This window comes from Panthera leo, chromosome B4 (assembly GCF_018350215.1).
Source record: "Panthera leo isolate Ple1 chromosome B4, P.leo_Ple1_pat1.1, whole genome shotgun sequence".
Lineage (NCBI taxonomy): Eukaryota > Metazoa > Chordata > Mammalia > Carnivora > Felidae > Panthera > Panthera leo.
In genome coordinates this window covers 87,919,561-87,937,019 of record NC_056685.1, presented here as the reverse complement: position 1 = coordinate 87,937,019, position 17,459 = coordinate 87,919,561, and the positions used below count along the sequence as shown (strand labels likewise).

Sequence of the window (17,459 nt, the reverse complement as noted above, 5' to 3'; positions counted from 1 at the left end):
GGATTGGTACGGTGAATGCACATCTCTCAGCCCAGTGACCTGTGCCTGCAGCTACGGCTCTTTGTGGGGCTGAGATTCTCAGTATGACCCTGCTACACCCAGTGAGTTCCAGGAAGCTGAGAGCCACCTCCTAGTATCTTTGTATCCCTAGTATCTGCCCAGCCCGGTACCTGACAATAAATGCATCAGTATTGAATAAAGTTGTCAGTTACGTACAGTATACTGGCCTCCATACCAAAGGACAATGGACTAATGTGTTCTTAGAAGATAATCAGAATAAGATTTAAGTGAGCAGGGGCTTTCCCCCTTAAGCCGATGTTCCTTTCACCAGGACATCATGTTCCTGAAGCATTTCAGTTAATTAGGGCTTGACAGCTCTGTGATAGGCAGCTGGCAAGGTCTGTCATTGTACCTGATGGCCTATTTAAAAGCTGCTGTAGCTCCATTCTGTCCCAGACTTGCTCCATAGTAAAGCAGCACAAGATCCCTGTCAGTGGACTCTTGAGAAATCGTTGCAGCTGTAACCTGTCAGTTCCATCTAGATCCTTTGCAGGGGTTTTGTCTTTCCCGTCTGCATACACCTACCCAAAAGCTCCAGAATACTTTCACTGCCATAACTTTTCATTTTATTTCTGCCAATGCTTTTAAAGATTTGTGTGGGTAACACCTACATGCTTTGTAAACAAGTTCAGTAACTAGCAGAAACATCAGATTTCTTTAGACTAAAACGCCCACCTGTGCTTTTGCAGCCAGAGAAGCTGCCATTGCAGTGGGGAGAGTGGAGGGGCCTCAAGGGACTCTGAATTTTCGAATTCAGGATTGAACACTTCTTAGCTAGGAGGGAGCCAGCCGATCCAGCTCCCCAGCGGGGCAGAGAGTTTCTTCTGCAGCCCACCTGACCAGAGGACCCCAGGCTTCACATCACGTGTATGCATTTTACCCCCTCTGATTTGTGCCTTTAAAAAAATAAATCATGCTTTCATTTCCACTTAAACCTGCCCATCTACTGATCCAAAACCTACTCCAAAATCCATAGCCTTTTTGGGAAGACAGGATGAAGATGATGGCAATATGGTAGATTGTAATGTTTCTTAGCGTTTGTACGTTAATCTCATTACCCAGACAGTAGAGTGAGGATTCACGCCCAGGTCTCCCCATGAAACGACACTGAATATATTATTGATGATCCAAGCATTAGGCCATTGGCCTCCATTCTACCGAGAATGACTTTCATTCCATCCCTCTGTTTGCCCATCCCAATGCTGCCCATCCTTCTGCTCAAAAATGTAGTGCCACCACCTCCAGGAAACCTTCTCAGCAGAATTTTTACTTCCTCTGAATTCATATAACCCATGGCTTATGTGTCTTTCAGCCCTTGGCCATATTTTACATATTATTAGACACGCACCTCTTATCTCCCTTTGCAAGGTCCTTTATAGTAGGTACAAGTCCTTAGACATCTGTGCCCCACAGCATGGTGTCTGTACATAGTAGGTGCTCAGGAAATGTTTGGGTAGATCAGATCTGTGGCATCCCAGGAGATAAAAGGCTGACTGTGCAGCCATTAGTAAAATAGTATTATTTCCTTAAAGCATTCAGAAAACTGTTCATTTATTATTCGGAAAGCACAGGTGATGAGGTCTCAACCCTGAGGTCTCTTTGTACTTATAAGAAGGTGACATTTTGTTCCTCTCCACCCAGAGGGACTTGGTTGGGGATGTTATGCAGGACAGGTGACAGAGCTGCAAAGCGTTTCTTTTCTGTACCATAAAGCATAATATATGAGCTTGGGCGGCGGTGGGGGGTGGGGGTGGGGCGGTGAGCTGCCTCTGTTTTTTTTTTTTTTTTTTTTTTAATCTTTTACTAGTGCCTGTCAGGGACTAGAGACATGGCAGATATACTTGTAGGGTGGGTGTATCCCAGACGGACGGATGGATGGACGGATCGTGTTGGATTTGATTTGAGCTGATTTCAGGGGCTGTAGACATCCCACATGTATTGATTTAGTTTACTGGCTGCCCTTCCAGCCTCTACAAAAGAAAGCCAAAAAGAGACAGCAGCAACCCATTAAACTTAAGATAATCAGTAGAAAAAACCACTCCTTAAGTACATAAGTGACCTTGGCAAGCCCTTCTTTGGAAACAGCTACCCACGTTAAGTTAGGAGCAGGAGGCCTGGAGAGGGACAGAATGAACTGGAAAATTAATGCATCTCTCTTGGCGTGTGGCAGCCACATTATGACAGGAATGCTTTCTCTGTATGAGTGTTTCTGATGACCCTCTGCTTATACTCCTAGGCCCGAGTAATGGCAACTATTGGAGTGACCAGGGGACTTGGGGACCATGACCTGAAGGTGCATGACTCCAACATCTACATAAAACCATTCCTGTCTTCAGCTCCAGAGGTACTACATGGGGTTTTTGTTTCTATTTTGTGCAAATATTTTCTACATGATTCCTCCCATGACTTGCACCCCATACCCAGACAGTAGCCACCTTTCGTCACATGTGCTTCTGCAGTGTTTCTTTGTCCCACTCCATCCTCCCTCTGACTGTCCTGCTTCATACCCTCCTCACTTCCTGCCCAGGTGGTTGTTGCATAGCCACCGAGTGGCATTTCCTGCCTCCTCGATCCATCCCACATATTGTCGTCAGGCCAAGTTTCCTAAACAGGCATTCTGACCCGTTTGCTCAGAAACTATATCCCGGGGCTATGAGAATGAAGCCCAGACTCCGATGGTTGGCACTCAAGGCTTATTATAATTTGTCTGACTTTCTAGACCAAAAATTTGATCTTTGTTCCCCCCCAAACTTGCCAGAAAGAACTTGCTGTGTCCTTCCTGCACATGGCCTTCAGTTTCCCACAGTTGCTTAAACTATTCCTTCTGACTAGAATGTCTTTCCTTCCGTCTGCAAACATCCAAATTCTTTTTTTCTCTAGGGTTTGACACATGCTTCTCCTGTGGAGACTTCCTGATTTCTCCCTCCCCCATCCAGAAATAATGTCTCTCTCTATACTGAGACACGTAAAGCAGCTACCTTTTAAGACATTTCCACTCTCTGCTTTTATATCATACTTGTTCACATATATACTTTATCCCCTCATAGATTTTAATTGCCTGCAGAACTTGTATCATTCAGCTGATGTTTAGAGAAGTTAACTGAAAAACAGGTTGTCATATCTTTGGTTAAAAGATTTTTTTTTCCGGGACGCCTGGATGACTCAGTCAGTTAAGCATCCGACTTGGGCTCAGGTCATGATTTCGTGGTTTGTGAGTTCGAGCCCCACATCGGGCTCTGTGCTGACGGCTCAGAGCCTGGAGCCTGCAGCCTGCTTCAGATTCTGTGTCTCCCTTTCTTTCTGCCCCTCCCTTGCTCACACTCGTGTGTGTGTGTGTGTGTGTGTGTGTGTGTGTGTGTGTGTGTGTGTGTCTCAAAAATAAACATTGAAAAAAAATTTTTTTCCCCTCACCTGAAACTGTTAAAAAAAAACAACCCAAAAAACCAACAACACATTTTTCTTATGATATGGAAAACATCCAGTTTTGTTTCAGGGTATATCTTTAGAAAGCATTTTGCTTTTTTGAGTTACAGAGAAATCTAAGTAATAGTAGGTTAAGGCTCTGTTCTTTTCACATAACAAGGAGGCTGGAGTTTGGTGGCTGCTACTGTTTGGTGCATCACCTCCAACGTGCCAGGGCGGGCATCTCTGCTTCTCTGACTTTTCCTTCATGGTTGCGAGATGGTGAATGCGAGCTGCAAGCAGCTTTGAGCATAACATCTTCAGGCGAGGCAGGAAGAGAGGGGGCAGGCGGCCTGTCTGTCTTCACTTGTATCTCGTTGGCCAGAACTGTGTCACATGACCTCCCCTTGCTGCAAGGAAGGTTGAAGGAGAGAGCTTTGACTTTTCCAAGGGTTACAATAAAGGAGAGCCAGGGAGAGGTGAGTCGGGGACCAGTGGTGTTCGCATTCTGTGCAGTTACCTGTTAAAGCAACGCCTTGCATCAGAAATGCCCAGAATGTTTAGATATGGCTCCATCTGCATGTTCTTCCCAAGGGTAGGTGTTGTTTTACTTTTTAATTTTTTTAATGTTTATTTATTTGAGAGTGGAGGCGGGGGGGGGGGGGAGAGAGAGAGAGAGAGAGAATGAGAATGAATGGGCAAGGGAGGGGTAGAGAGAGAGGGAGACATACAATCTGAAAGCAGGCTCCAGGCTCTGAGCTGTCAGCACAGAGCCCAACGTGGGTGGGGCTTGAACTCATGAACCGCAAGATCATGACCTGAGCCAAGGTCAGATACTCAACCAACTGAGCTACCCAGGTGCCCTGGTAGGTGCTGTTTTACTGAAGCCTTTTTTTTTTCGTTGGAGGAAACCAAAACCCACTCAAGCTAATTCAAAAGAGGAGGTGTTTGTTGCAATATTATTAGAAAAGATGTTTGTGGCGTCCACAGGAAGAACCGTTAACAGCCAGCCTTTATGGGAGAGTGGTTCTGGAATCAAGGCACCCCTGGAGAGCCTCAGCAATGGGCTGAGGGCATGTCACCTTCATGAGGGTGTTCTACCCTTAACGTGGCCAATCAAGTTCCATGTGTCTCTGCTACCAGTCAACTCAGTTTCTTACTCTTGATGACAGATTACCAGAGAGGAATCTCATTGACTCGACTAATTTTTTTTTAATGTTTGTTTATTTTTGAGAGAGAGGGGGAGAGAGAGAGAGAAATGTGTGTGAGGGGGAGGGGCAGAGAGAGAGGGAGACAGAGAATCCCAAGCAGGCTCCTCACTGTTAGTGCAGAGCCCGACTTGGGGCTCAAACCCACAAACTGTGAGATCATGACATGAGACGAAACCAAAAGTCAGACACTCAACTGACTGAGCCACCCAGGCGCCCCGTCGACTCACTTTTTATACCAGGCCATGAGTGACTTGCCAGCCTATAAATCACTCCTTCACGTTGTCTTCTGCAGAGCCATGGGCACAAACAGCCACCGACATCCACCCCTTTGGCAGGGCTGTGAGCAAGGGGGTGGTTCTTTTAGAGTCTTTATTGCTGAGGCTGGCACTCAAGATACATCTAGCCACAGGAGGTTAGGAAGCCACTGAGGGGGATATCTCCAATAAATATAAGCTGTGGAAGATACACCCATTTCCCGATATCACCCAGGATTTCACGTGAGGTCAGCCGGGTGGAAATAATAATGACCATTTGTCAAGAACCCATAGATGTCTGTCTTTTAGTCCTCACACCAATTCTGTATGATGAGGACCAGAATCCAAGGCGTCACTGAAGTGTCCAAGGCGTCACTGAAGCTAGTGGATCCCTGACCCCTGTATTCTGGCCAACACCAGGATCCATGAATTATTGCCAGAGGGAATAATTTCCTCTGCCGGCCAGAGGAAAACAATAAATACTAGACTCATGGATTCTATATTTTCCCTCTTGAGAGAGAGGCACTCATTGGACATATTAATGGTGCCATCACCTTTTTCTTTGCAAAAGGGACAAATGGAGTATGACTCATGTTCTGGGGGGGGGGGGCAGGGGGATCCTCAGGGAACACTAATCATGTTGCTTCTTTTTTTTTTTTTAATTTTTTTTTTAACGTTTATTTATTTTTGAGACAGAGCATGAATAGGGGAGGGTCAGAGAGAGAGGGAGACACAGAATCCGAAACAGGCTCCAGGCTCTGAGCGGTCAGCACAGAGCCCAACGCGGGGCTTGAACTCAAGGACCGTGAGATCATGACCTGAGCTGAAGTCGGCCGCTTAACCGACTGAGCCACCCAGGCACCCCTCATGTTGCTTCTTAAAGCAGAGTGAAAACCTCCTTCTCACCCACTTCCACAGATACCTATGCTTTCTAGATAAAGTGAGAAGTTTGGTTTGGTTTGAAGGAGAATGATTTCTATGCAGATTATAGATCTCTAATTGTTCTGTTACCATGGCTCCAAAAAAGAGGCTGTAGGTTTAGAACTTGGGCATGCATGGAAGACTGCCTGGGGACTGATGAAAAATCCCAGTTGGTTGATCAGAAACCTCATGTCCCTTATCTAGAGTGATGCTGGTTTGCAGGGAATTGGGTTGAATGGTTCAGCCTTGGTGAGGGATTGGGCAGGTAGGCATGTTTGAAAGGAAACCGGCCACCTCTGGAAAAATGTAAGTGCTCTTAGAAAAGTTGTAGAGTTCGCTAAAATGTCGTTTTATAATAACAGTAACATCTATTAACTTCTTAGTCTGGGCCAGACAACTTACTGTGTGTTTTACATACAGTGTCTCATTTAATCCTCCACAACGACCCTATGGGTACATATGATTAATGTGCCCATTTCACACATTGGTAAATTGCGATGCGAGGAAGTGAAATAACTCCCCCAAGGTTGTAGTTATTAAGTAACAAGATGGTACCTGGTCAGTCTAATTTGATCCGGGTCTGTAGGGGAGAGAAGCTGAGTTCAAAGCCATTTCTTTGGATAGTGTCCAAGGGACCCTCTGAGTCAAGGTTCAAGGGTCTCTGAAGAGAATCTTTGTCCTGGGACCTAAATGGCTCAAGTTTCTCAAAGAAACACTACTGGCCTTGGACTGAAATTGTAGAAAATGATGGCGTAGTGAAGAAAGTCATTGGGACAGACAGTAATAGCCTTTAGCGTGCCAACCTGTCTGTGCCGACCTGGGCCAGACAGAATTGTGCAAAATAAGATTGTGCACGTATAATTTAGCTTAATGGGTATGTAGTGTAGATCCCAAGATTCCTTTGCACGAGATTAAAATCGTTGTACGTTTTAAATGCTTCCAGATGGAGGGGCCTTAGCCAGAACCACGAACGGGGAGGGGGAGCTTAGGGGGAAGGGGCGGAGCATCTGGAGTCAGCTACCATGGAGGAGTGTGGAAGGCCGACACAGGAGACCCCCCTCACTCCCAATCTCGGGCAGAAACTCCTCTTTCTTGGGTGGTAGTGATAAAGTCAGACACCAGACAGTGGCTAGCAGGCGTCTTTTGGGGAGCATGGAAACCGGGTAAATGTATCGAAACCATCGAATGAAGAGTAACTACCTCCTTTCCTGCCTGCATCCCCTCACCCCCCACCCCACGCCTACCCTGGCTTTCTAACTGTGACTTCCTAAAAACATTCCCCTGCTATGCTGCATCTTTGCCAAGCATGGGTCTTTATTTCACATTTGGTTTCTAAATTTCAAATCCAGCTCAGTCTGGTAATTTTAACAGTTGGGGAGAAAATGTGATTTAGTTCTAAGTAAAAAGTCTCCAAAATCTTCTTGGAAATCAGCATTGTTCCCTTCATCATTGTAGCTCCTAATTCGATTTGATGAGCTAAATAAAAATAAGACAAAAACATGTGTATCAGATTTACGTAAAAAATGCTCAGGGGTTTAAAAATTAGAGAAGGGTTTCTAGCCAGACACATTTTCGGTTTCACTGAAACACAAGGCGCTGGAAAAATCTCGAGTTTGCCAAACCCAAAGAGCGGCCGCCAGGTTTGCTGAGCCTCCCTCCTGTCTTCCAAGGTCTAAGGCAGGGATTTCTGGCCGAGAACTGAATTCCACCAGAGGCCCCGCCAACCAGGCCTTGGCCTGACCATTGAATGTGGGGGCGTATTGACTCTCATCTGGTCCACAGCACTGTGTTTTCTCTGTGTCACAGTATGAGATGCAGCCTTTCCTGAGCAAGAGAAACAGCCCCAGCCAGGTCTCCCATCTTCCTGCTCAATGAAGCACATCAAAGTTCACCTTCCTTATACTATCCTGAAAGAGTTCAAGGAGGGAAGGAAAGGATCCGGGAACTCAGGCACTGGAGCCCAGACTCGCAGCTGCCTCTCTTCCAGCATTTCTCCTCCCCGCCCCAGTCCAGCGCACTTCCTGCTGTGCTCTTACTCAGGCACCTTGGCGAAGGTCTGCAGCCTAAACCTGCAGATGCTCTCTGCTCCGTGGCCCTTTCTGACCTGTAGCAGGCCCTCCCTAGGGTTAGCCTTCCTCTTCATGTTACTTGCTTTCCCGCCTGCACTCCGGGACTGCCTTGAGCCCCCTTTTGGGCCCTTGGAAGAACAGTGTCTTTTTCCAAGTGGAGGCCAGTTTGCAAAGCCAACCCCCATCTTCAACTCTGCATCCCCCCCCCCCCCCCCCCCCCCCCCCCCCCACCCACCCACCCTCCCTGCCAGACTGAACCACAAGGAGCCCGGTTTTCTCTAGGCTTCCTTATTCTTTTCCCTGGTGTTCAAGATTCCTGTCAGCGGGTTTTTGTAATTGCAGATGACTCATTTAGCTCATTCTTTTCTTCATCTAGATATTTTTTTCTTTCATCTGAAACTGCCTTCTCCAAGAGAAGGAAGACCCTAGACTCCGGTATCTGAATGCCCACGTGACCTGCATTATTTTAGTCTGCCTTCCCCTTCCCTCAGGTGAGGTGAACATGCCTGTATTCACAAAGTGCTAGGAAAAGCAAATAAGAACATCTGCGGAGGGGCACCTGGGTGGCTCAGTCGGTTAAGTGTCCGACTCAGGCTCAGGTCATGATCTTGAAATGTGTGAGTTTGAGCCCCGTGTTGGGCTCTGTGCTGACAGTCGGGAGCCTGGAGCCTTCTTTGGATTCTGTGTTCTGTCTCTGCTCCTCCTCCACTTGTGTTCTCTCTCTTTCTCCCAAAAATAAATAGACTTAAAAAAAAAAATCTGTGGAGCTGCTTGGTACTAGGTCTGGTGCAGGGTCAGAGATGGTCAGGAAACACTAGTCTTCCTTCCCCGTCAGCTTCTGGAAAGCTTTACACTTAGGGATTCCCAGTAGTCACTTCCATATTAAGAGAGAATGACTGTCTTGTTTGAGCCTCCCCTGTTGTCTCCCATGAAAACATGAACAGTATTTAAGAGCTCATTGCTGGGGGGCGGCACCTGGGTGGCTCAGTTGGTTAAGCTTCCGACTTCGGCTCAGGTCATGATCTCACAGTTTGTAAGTTCGAGCCCCACATTGGGCTCTATGCTGATAGCCCAGAGCCTGGAGCCTGCTTCAGATTCTGTGTCTCCCTCTCTCTCTGCCCCTCCCCCACTCACGCTCTGTCTCTCTCTCTCAAAAATAAAAATAAATAAACTTTTAAAAAATAAAAAGAAGAGCTCATTGTTGACAGCACCTTATTCTTGGTAGCTTTTCATACTCCAAGCCAAAGTCCCATTTTGGGAAAGAGCCTGTTTTATTGTATTGTGTACTTTCTGCAGTCTGAACAATGTATAAAAAACAGTATCAGTGCATAATGAAAGGGGAAAAAGCTGTACTATATTAAGTGAAACAGAATATGATTGTATATACAAAGAGTGTGATCATAAGTTGGTAGGAAGTTACATGCATGTGTAGACAAATACATGCGTGAAGGAAATTTAATAAAAGAGTAACAGTAATCATCTTCAGGTGGTAGAGTAGGATAAACTGGTTTTAAAAATTCCCCTCAAAAATACCTTGGGAGGTGGTGTAATGTAGAACTTAAAACCTCAGACTGGTAATTAGTCTTGACTTCAAGCTCTGTCTCTTCACTTGCCAGCTGGGTGACCTTGAGAAAGGTACTTTACCCAAATCTCTGCTTCCTCTTCAATAAAAAGAGGACAGGAACTCAAGGAACAAATTAAATAACATATATAAATAAAGTACTTAGCCAGAACGTGGCATAATAAGTATTAGCTCCTAGCTCCTCTTAAGACCACGAAGTTTCACTGGCTCTATACGTAGAGATCATGAGTCCAATAGTGTTTACTGATCACACTAGGGAACATGTCCTCGAAAGCATTAGGAATTTTGGGACAAGTTGGAATGGGGGACTAATAGAATAATCAGCCATAAACCCTGTGATTCCTGCTTCCTAAGAGAAGAGGGGAGTTCAGAAGAGGGAGACAGGACTACATAATCGAAGAAGGAGGACAAGAATAAGAAGGAACCAGGAGTGAGTCTGTTATGAAGTAAAATCTGCCTTATGGGGTCACTGGGTTTGGAAGATAGCTTGAAGGGCTATTGTCTATAACAAAGCTAATTATTCTGAAGGGCCTGGAACCAAACCCAAGGCAGTAGGTAAGGGCTTCAGCAAGGAGAGCAGCATGATAAATGTTGGGGTGGGGGCCTGTCACAGCACGTAGACAGGGGTGGGGGGGTGCAGAGAGGCAAACAGGGTGACCGCTGTAGAACTGAAACTGTAACAGGAGGACAAAAGCTAGGGAAGGGACCAGGAAAATGAAAAGGAGGTACATCCGAGAGACATTTTAAAGAAACAATGTAATGAAAACTGATGGCAGACTGGATTTAGTGGATGAAGCGGGGTGAAATTTTCTAAAAATTAAAAATAAATTGTTCTCTAGCCTAAGAAAAGGGAAGAATGCTGTTTGTGGAGGTCCGGAGAGGAAAACTAATTTTATGCTTTTTTTTCCCTCTGAGTTTTCTGAGCAATTAAAAACATAGACACAGGTGCCTGGGATGAAACTAACTTTATAGTTAGTATAAAGTTAGACCAGAAACCATGGTACGGATTTTGGACCAGAATGGACTTCTTATTCTTGTCCTCCACCCCCAGATTAAATGTATGCCCTGGATAGCTGTGGGCTCTCCTCTCCCCACCCCACAGAGAGTGGTCTGCCTAATATTTACCTGCTAGAGGACAGGAGCAAAGGGAACAGGTGCTGTGATGGACAAGTCGAGACCAGGGAGAAAACTCCAGGGGACTCCATGCCCCATCCCCTCTCCCCAGCCCCACAGAGGGAGAGGGCCTAGAAGTGACACATCACAATATAATGCCTTTGTGCCCTCGGGGACTGCAAAACCAACCACCCCGGAACATGGAGTCTTGACGGAACAGTGTATTATATGTCTTTGTATGCTATTGCCTTTCATGGTTCTGTGAGTTGAACGGGTTCAGCTAGCTGGTTCTCTCTGGGAGTCTCACACAGCACAACTGGATGTCAGCTGGGGCTAGAGGGATCTGAAGGCTAGATGGGCTGCAAGTCCAAAGTGGCTCCACTCCCATGGCTGGCAAGTGAGGGCAGGTAGCAGCTGAAGAGTCAAGCTGAGGCAGCTCCACATGGCTTCTCCATGGGGTTTCAGCTTTTCATAGTGTGGCAACTGGATTCTGAGAGAAAACATCTCAACAGTGAGTGGTTCAAGAGTGCCAAGCAGAAGTTATAGGACTTTGTAGGACCTGGCCTCAGAAGGCCTAGAACCATCACCTCTGCCACATGCTAGTGGCCAAGGAAATCACTAAGGCTGGTCCACATTTGAGGAGAGGGGAATTGGAATCCACCTCTGGAAGAGAGGAGCAGTGTGCTTGTACAGGGAGGGCCGGGATTGACAGTGCCCATCTTGGAGGCTCCATACCACACCCTGCCTGTAGAAGCTCCCCCCACCAGGTGCCTGGGTGGCTTAGTCAGTTAGGCGTCTGATTCATGATTTCAGCCGAGGTCATGGAGGTCATGATCTTACAGTTCACGGGACTGAACCCTGCATCAGGCTCTGCAATGACAACGTAGAGCCTGCTTGGGATTCTCTCCCTTTTTCACGTGTTTTCTCTCTCTCTCTCTCTCTCTCTCTCTCTCTCTCTCTGTCTCAAACAAACAAATTGGGGGGGGGGGGGGGAATGTGCCCTCCCTGCTGTGAAAACTTGAGGATTAGAGAAATAATCATCTTTCTTTCCCGTGCAAACTAATAATAAGTTGATGAGTTAACTGTTTAGCTAATTACTCAACAGAGGTAATCTAGTTTGCAGAATGGAGGCAGATTTACAAAGAAGCTAGTTAAACATAAGTTATCAGGGCTCTTCACTTGGACCAGTCCTTACTGAGTTCTGGTTGTTTCTAAGGCATGAAGAATGTTCTAGGTAGGGGGGAGAAGCAAGGTTAGAGTCAGGAATCATTTCTTTGTAAACATTTCTCAAAAGAAAGACACCTCATTTTCCATGGTTTAGTAATTTGTCTCTGTTTCTTCTCTCTTGAATGAAACACATTAGTATCTATGTTTGTATTCATAATTATTTCTGTATTCAGTTTTTTTAAAGAGAGCTGCGAAGATTGTAAATTTCAGCCTCAGAAACCACAGATACTCTTACAAAGGAAAAATGAGGAGTTCTACCTAAGGATACTCTGATAGTCTAGGACAGTGGTATTTGAGAATTTTCTTTTCCCAGTTTTATTTATTTATTTTTTAAATTTTTTAATATTTATTCATTTTGGGGGAGAGAGAAAGGCAAGAGCACTAGTGGGGGAGGGGCAGAGGCAAGGGAGACACAGAATCCAAAGTAGGCTTCAGGCTCTGAGCTGTCAGCACAGAGCCTGATGTGGGGCTCAAACTCACGAACCGTGAGTTCACAGAGCCAAAGTCAGACGCTTAACTGACTGAGCAACCCAGATGCCCCACTTTTTCCAGTTTTATTAAAGATATAACTGACATGTACCATTATATAAGTTTAGGGTATACAGTGTGTTGGTTGGATGCATTTATATTTGTATATTGCCAAATGATTACCACTACAGCTCTGTCACATCTTGTAACTACCATTTCTGTTTTGTGGTGAGAACGTTGAAGCTCTACTCTTTTAGCACCTTTTAAGTATATAATACAGTAAAGTCATTGTATATAGGTTATGTATATGTATTTTATGTATCTAGTGTATATGTATTTTATGTATCTAGTGTATATATACTAGTGTATGTATATATATATATGTATTATATAGCGTATGTATATATTATATAGTGTATGTATGTTTTACAGCATATACAGGTTATATATAATTATAGTCCTAATGCTGTACTTTAGATCCCTAGTCTCGTAACTGGAAGTCTGTGCCCTTCAACCAGTATCTCGCGCATCTTTCTTCTTGGTTGGGGTGATGTATGCTCCCCTCCCCCCTCTCCCACCACCACCTTGAAAACGTTGGGGAAGGTGGGGGAATCGTATTAAGAGTGTAGAGAAGCTTTCATTTGTCTGTGGTGCCACTGCACCTACACACACGAGAAGACCTCCTGACTTAGCCTGTCCTCCATCTGCATCGCTAACTCTCTAGCCGTAAGAATCACTTGTATGCATGTGTGTGACATTTTAACGGCTTGTTTCCATTGGGAAGTGCCTTGGGAAGTAACCAGCCATTTGGATAAAACCAGAATTTGACATTTACTCTGACACCAAAAAATCTTGCTTGGCAACTCATAAAATTTATGGTCACACAAGGGAGGCAACCTCTATATTGTGTCAAATATTTCTTCTCCTTAGAAATTGTTTCCCTGTGATCCCCTTCTGAAAAATGATCATTTCACCTGAATGTTTCAGTTAAACATGCAGTATCCTTTTTTGCATTAATTTATTGCATTATACACAAAAGGACAGTTTGAGAAGTTTGTTTAAAAATGCAACCCCGGGGTGCCTGGCTGGCTCAGTCAGTAGACCATGTGACTCTTGATCTCAGGGTCATGAGTTTGAGCCCCATGCTGGGTGCAGATTTTAGTTTAAAAAATTAAAAACTAAAAATAAAAACAGATTTTATTATATATTAAAAAATGCATGCCTATGCTCTTGCCAACATAAAACAACATCCACATCTCGGTGGCCACCACTACACTCTTTAAGATCTGTGTATATCTGGTTTATCATTTGAGTGTTCTTGGGCCATGTATGATAAGCCTGGTATTTGAATAAAGTAATGTTTCCCCCAAAAAAAGCAAATCCCTAGAATCCACTTCCTGAAAATCTCAGGCACTGGGTCTAGAGTAGGTCCTAGGAGTTTTCACATTTTTAGACCATTCTCAAGCAGGTGATCCAAAGACCACTCTTTAAATAATACGGTCATAAGCCATTCTTCACTGTGCTTCAGGAACTTGAGTTTTATAATCCCCGCATGGGTTCATTATACATCCATGTTCCAGTCCTGGACTGGGTGATTCAGTCTTACAGTGCACACGGCTCAGCGCCAGACTGGTAGGTTAGGGATACTACATACCTCATTCTCCACGTGCACAGAGGTCTGCTGAGACCTGCGCTACTTGCTTCACAAGAACCACGATCAGTCGGATTGACTTTCCCACCCACCAGGTGCCCCAGAGCCCACCAGGCGTGACTGTGTCTCCTCTCCTAAGGCAAGGTCCATAGTAACTTGCTCTCTTGCTCACTTGAGCTCTCTGAAATCCTGCCATTCTGAGCGAAGTCCTGTGAAGTAAGAACACACTCTGGTTATGTGATTATGTTGAGTCCCCAATGGCCAGCAGTAGCAACTACACGTGTAAAAAATAGCAGTCATTTCACTAATTATTCATTAGGTGATCATACATAACTTACTGTCAGTGTGGACTTTAGTAATAATTATGCTGGGAAAACAGCACAAACCCAAACTAGCCCATGCAAACAGGGACATATGGTCACTCTGTGTGCCTTGTCACTGGATTAGACATGACTTAACCCACCTACACTGCACCCATGTAGTTTCACTCACAGGCTGGGGTTTCCTCTGACCTTTATAAGTGGACATTTTAATGAACAGAAACGTATTCCTCAAATGATCAATAAGCTAGATTCAAGCCCATTCATTCACTGATTCATTCAGTGAGCCTTTGGCTCAGTGGTGCACAAGCCATTGGAAGCCCAGAGAAAGGAGTAGATGATGAGAGAAGCCCAGCATGTAAAGGAGATTCCTTCCTGTAGCTTAGCTCACCGAGCTGCAAAGTACTGGCCTCATGAGGAGACAGTGGAAGACTTATGCTATAGCAACTAGGTGTTGGGTACAGTTTCAGGCTCTTTTCATGCTACCTACTATTTTAGCTGGCTTAGAAATGTTTTAGCTATTAGGTGGTATCCACCCTCAAAAATCGAATATTTATTTTGTCTGTAGACTACAATAGAAAAAGCAAACCCTCAAGAATATCGGTGGTATATTTCAGATGTAAAATTACACCCACAGCCCCAACAGCCAACATACTTACAATGCTTAAATGTCCCTTGGTGCATTTGCAGTCAGGTGCTCTGAGGTCATGTGGCCAGTCACATCCAGCCCTAACTCATCCTATGATGAAAGAGTCTGAGAACATTGGTGCCGTAAGCATCTGAAGTGGCCACCTAGTCCTAACCTTTCATTCCACAAAGGGAGACACTGAAGATGTGAAAGGTCATGCCTCATCCCTCACCATTCCTCAGTGAAAGTCCAGTACTATAGCCAAATCAAGCTCTATAAAGCCACCAAAGCACACCAGCCCTCCTCTCACCTCCCCAGGGTTTGGTTCCTAGTTCCCTAGGTGTTCCCTCTAGGTGTAAGGTATATGATTCAACTGCTTCTCCCCAGCACTCCATAGGATGAATCAGTGCTTCTTTCTATATTCCCAGCAGGTGGTCAGTGGACCTTGAAAACATGAATAATCAAAGTGGTTTTGCCTGAATTTTAAGGAGAAGTGAGTTTCAAACCCATCTTTCGCCACCAAGTTCAGTATGTGTTTCGTGGCATAGTGTAGGTAGAATCACAGCAACAGAGACTCTGGATGCAATTTTGGTGGCTTGCTCAAATGCTAACATTGAAATAATCGACTTGGCTTGTAGGACCACAGGGAATATGCTGGAGTTTTCTTTTTTTCTAGTACAGGTGCCATATTCAGAGTTCTATAGGTTGAGCTTCGTGGTTGGCTACATGGGGTAGAGAGGATAAGACTCTGTGCCCTCATTTTCTACTACCTCTTGGCATCCTTTATCTTGGGAACCATCTGGCTTTTCTGCTAAGAACACTAGTGAGAGCCGCAATCCCTGTTATTTGAAATGAGACTTGTAATTGAACCCCAAGGCCCTGACTCTTACTCCTCTCCTTCCCCCAGCTGCTTTACTTTCAGGTCTTCTGCCCTGAGATGGGTGCCATAAAAAAAAAAAAAAAAAAAAAATACCATGTGGTACATTAGAATTTGTGGTTTCCGTCCGTATTATCTCATTTGACCTTTATACTGGCTCTAGCTGTAATAGGTAGAGCAGGTGTCCTCGCATTTTTTTCCCAATTTTTAAACAATGATTTCAGAGATGAGAAAATTGAGAGCAAAAGACAGTAAGTGGTTTATCTCAAGTCCCAAAGCTGGTTGGAAGCAGAGACCCGAAGTGAGAGCTTCTTATAACAAAGGCAGGGCTCTTGCCATTCAGAAAGCCAGGCCTCAGCCATGGGGGCTCATGGGCCTGCCCTGAGTACTTCAAAAGGAAAAAGGGTTGGGAGAATTTGCTGAGTTGATACAGCTGTAAGAGCTGTGAGGGCATCCTAGAGAAGCGGCTGAGATTTGGCAAATGGAAGAATTGATGGATTTCTTAAAAAATATTTTTGTTTTTTATTGTTTAAAATTTACATCCAAATTAGTTAGCATATAGCACAACAATGATTTCAGGAGTAGATTCCTTAGTGCCCCTTACCCATTTAGCCCATCCCCCCCTCCCACAACCCCTCCAGTAACCCTCAGTTTGTTCTCCATTTTTATGAGTCTCTTGTTTTGTGCCCCTCCCTGTTTTTATGTTATTTTTGTTTCCATTCCCTTATGTTCATCTGTTTTGTCTCTTAAAGTCCTCGTATGAGTGAAGTCATATGATTTTTGTCTTTCTCTGACTAATTTCACTTAGCATAATACCCTCCAGTTCCATCCACGTAGTTGCAAATGGCAAGATTTCATTCTTTTTGATTGCCGAGTAATACTCCATTGTGTGTGTGTGTGTGTGTGTGTGTGTGTATATATACACATATATACATATACATATATATGTATGTATATGTATATATGTGTGTGTATATACATATATATATATATATATATGTATATACACACACACCACGTCTTCTTTATCCATTCATCCAGCAATGGATATTTGGGCTCTTTCCATACTCTGGCTATTGTTGATAGTGCTGCTATAAACATGGGGGTGCACGTGTCCCTTCAAAACAGCACACCTGTATCCCGTGGATAAATGCCTAGTAGTGCAATCGCTGGGTCGGAGGGTAGTTCTATTTTCAGTTTTTTGAGGAACCTCCATACTGTTTTCCAGAGCGGCTGCACCAGCTTGCATTCCCACTGATGGATTCTTTTTTAAAGTAGTTTCAAGAAGCTGGCGTCAGCTTACACTAGTGTGAGCCCTCCCAACACGTCATTGAAATCTCATCAGTAATAGAGCAAAGAGGTGAACACACATTACACAAACACTGAAGCAGCAGCCTGCAGCCGAGCCCTGAGTAGAAGTACTCGGTTAAAGACTCGCTTGTCACAGGCTCCTGTGCAAATAGATGCCCGGCGATGACGTTAAGGACGTCTCTAAGTGCTCTGAAGCCGAGGGTCCTGCGAGAGCAGTCAGCACTTGGCTCCTTCAGGGGCACATTAGCCAAGGCTCTTCTGTGCCCCCAGACTCTTTCCTGCCCACTCCCTTACACTGAGTTTGTTTGTTAGCAGCTCCAGTGAGGACAGGGGAAGAAAAGGAAAGAGTCTGCTACTTGTGTCCA

General features: G+C 44.8%; 1 protein-coding gene and 1 long non-coding RNA gene across 2 annotated transcripts in view; one reads left to right on the top strand and one right to left on the bottom strand.

Annotated features, from left to right (window-relative positions):
• PPM1H (protein phosphatase, Mg2+/Mn2+ dependent 1H) overlaps positions 1 to 17,459 on the top strand; it is a 260,854-nt gene that overhangs the window by 216,507 nt on the left and 26,888 nt on the right. The window contains exon 8 of the mRNA XM_042947048.1: positions 2,297 to 2,404. Within this exon, the coding sequence (XP_042802982.1) occupies positions 2,297 to 2,404 (108 nt within the window). The remainder of the gene's footprint in view (positions 1 to 2,296; positions 2,405 to 17,459) is intronic.
• The window catches only part of LOC122224768, an 86,211-nt gene continuing 75,852 nt past the window's right edge, over positions 7,101 to 17,459 (bottom strand). The window contains exons 3-4 of the long non-coding RNA XR_006204926.1: positions 13,962 to 14,167; positions 7,101 to 7,324 (exon numbers count right to left, since the gene is read on the bottom strand). This is a non-coding gene — a long non-coding RNA (uncharacterized LOC122224768). The remainder of the gene's footprint in view (positions 7,325 to 13,961; positions 14,168 to 17,459) is intronic.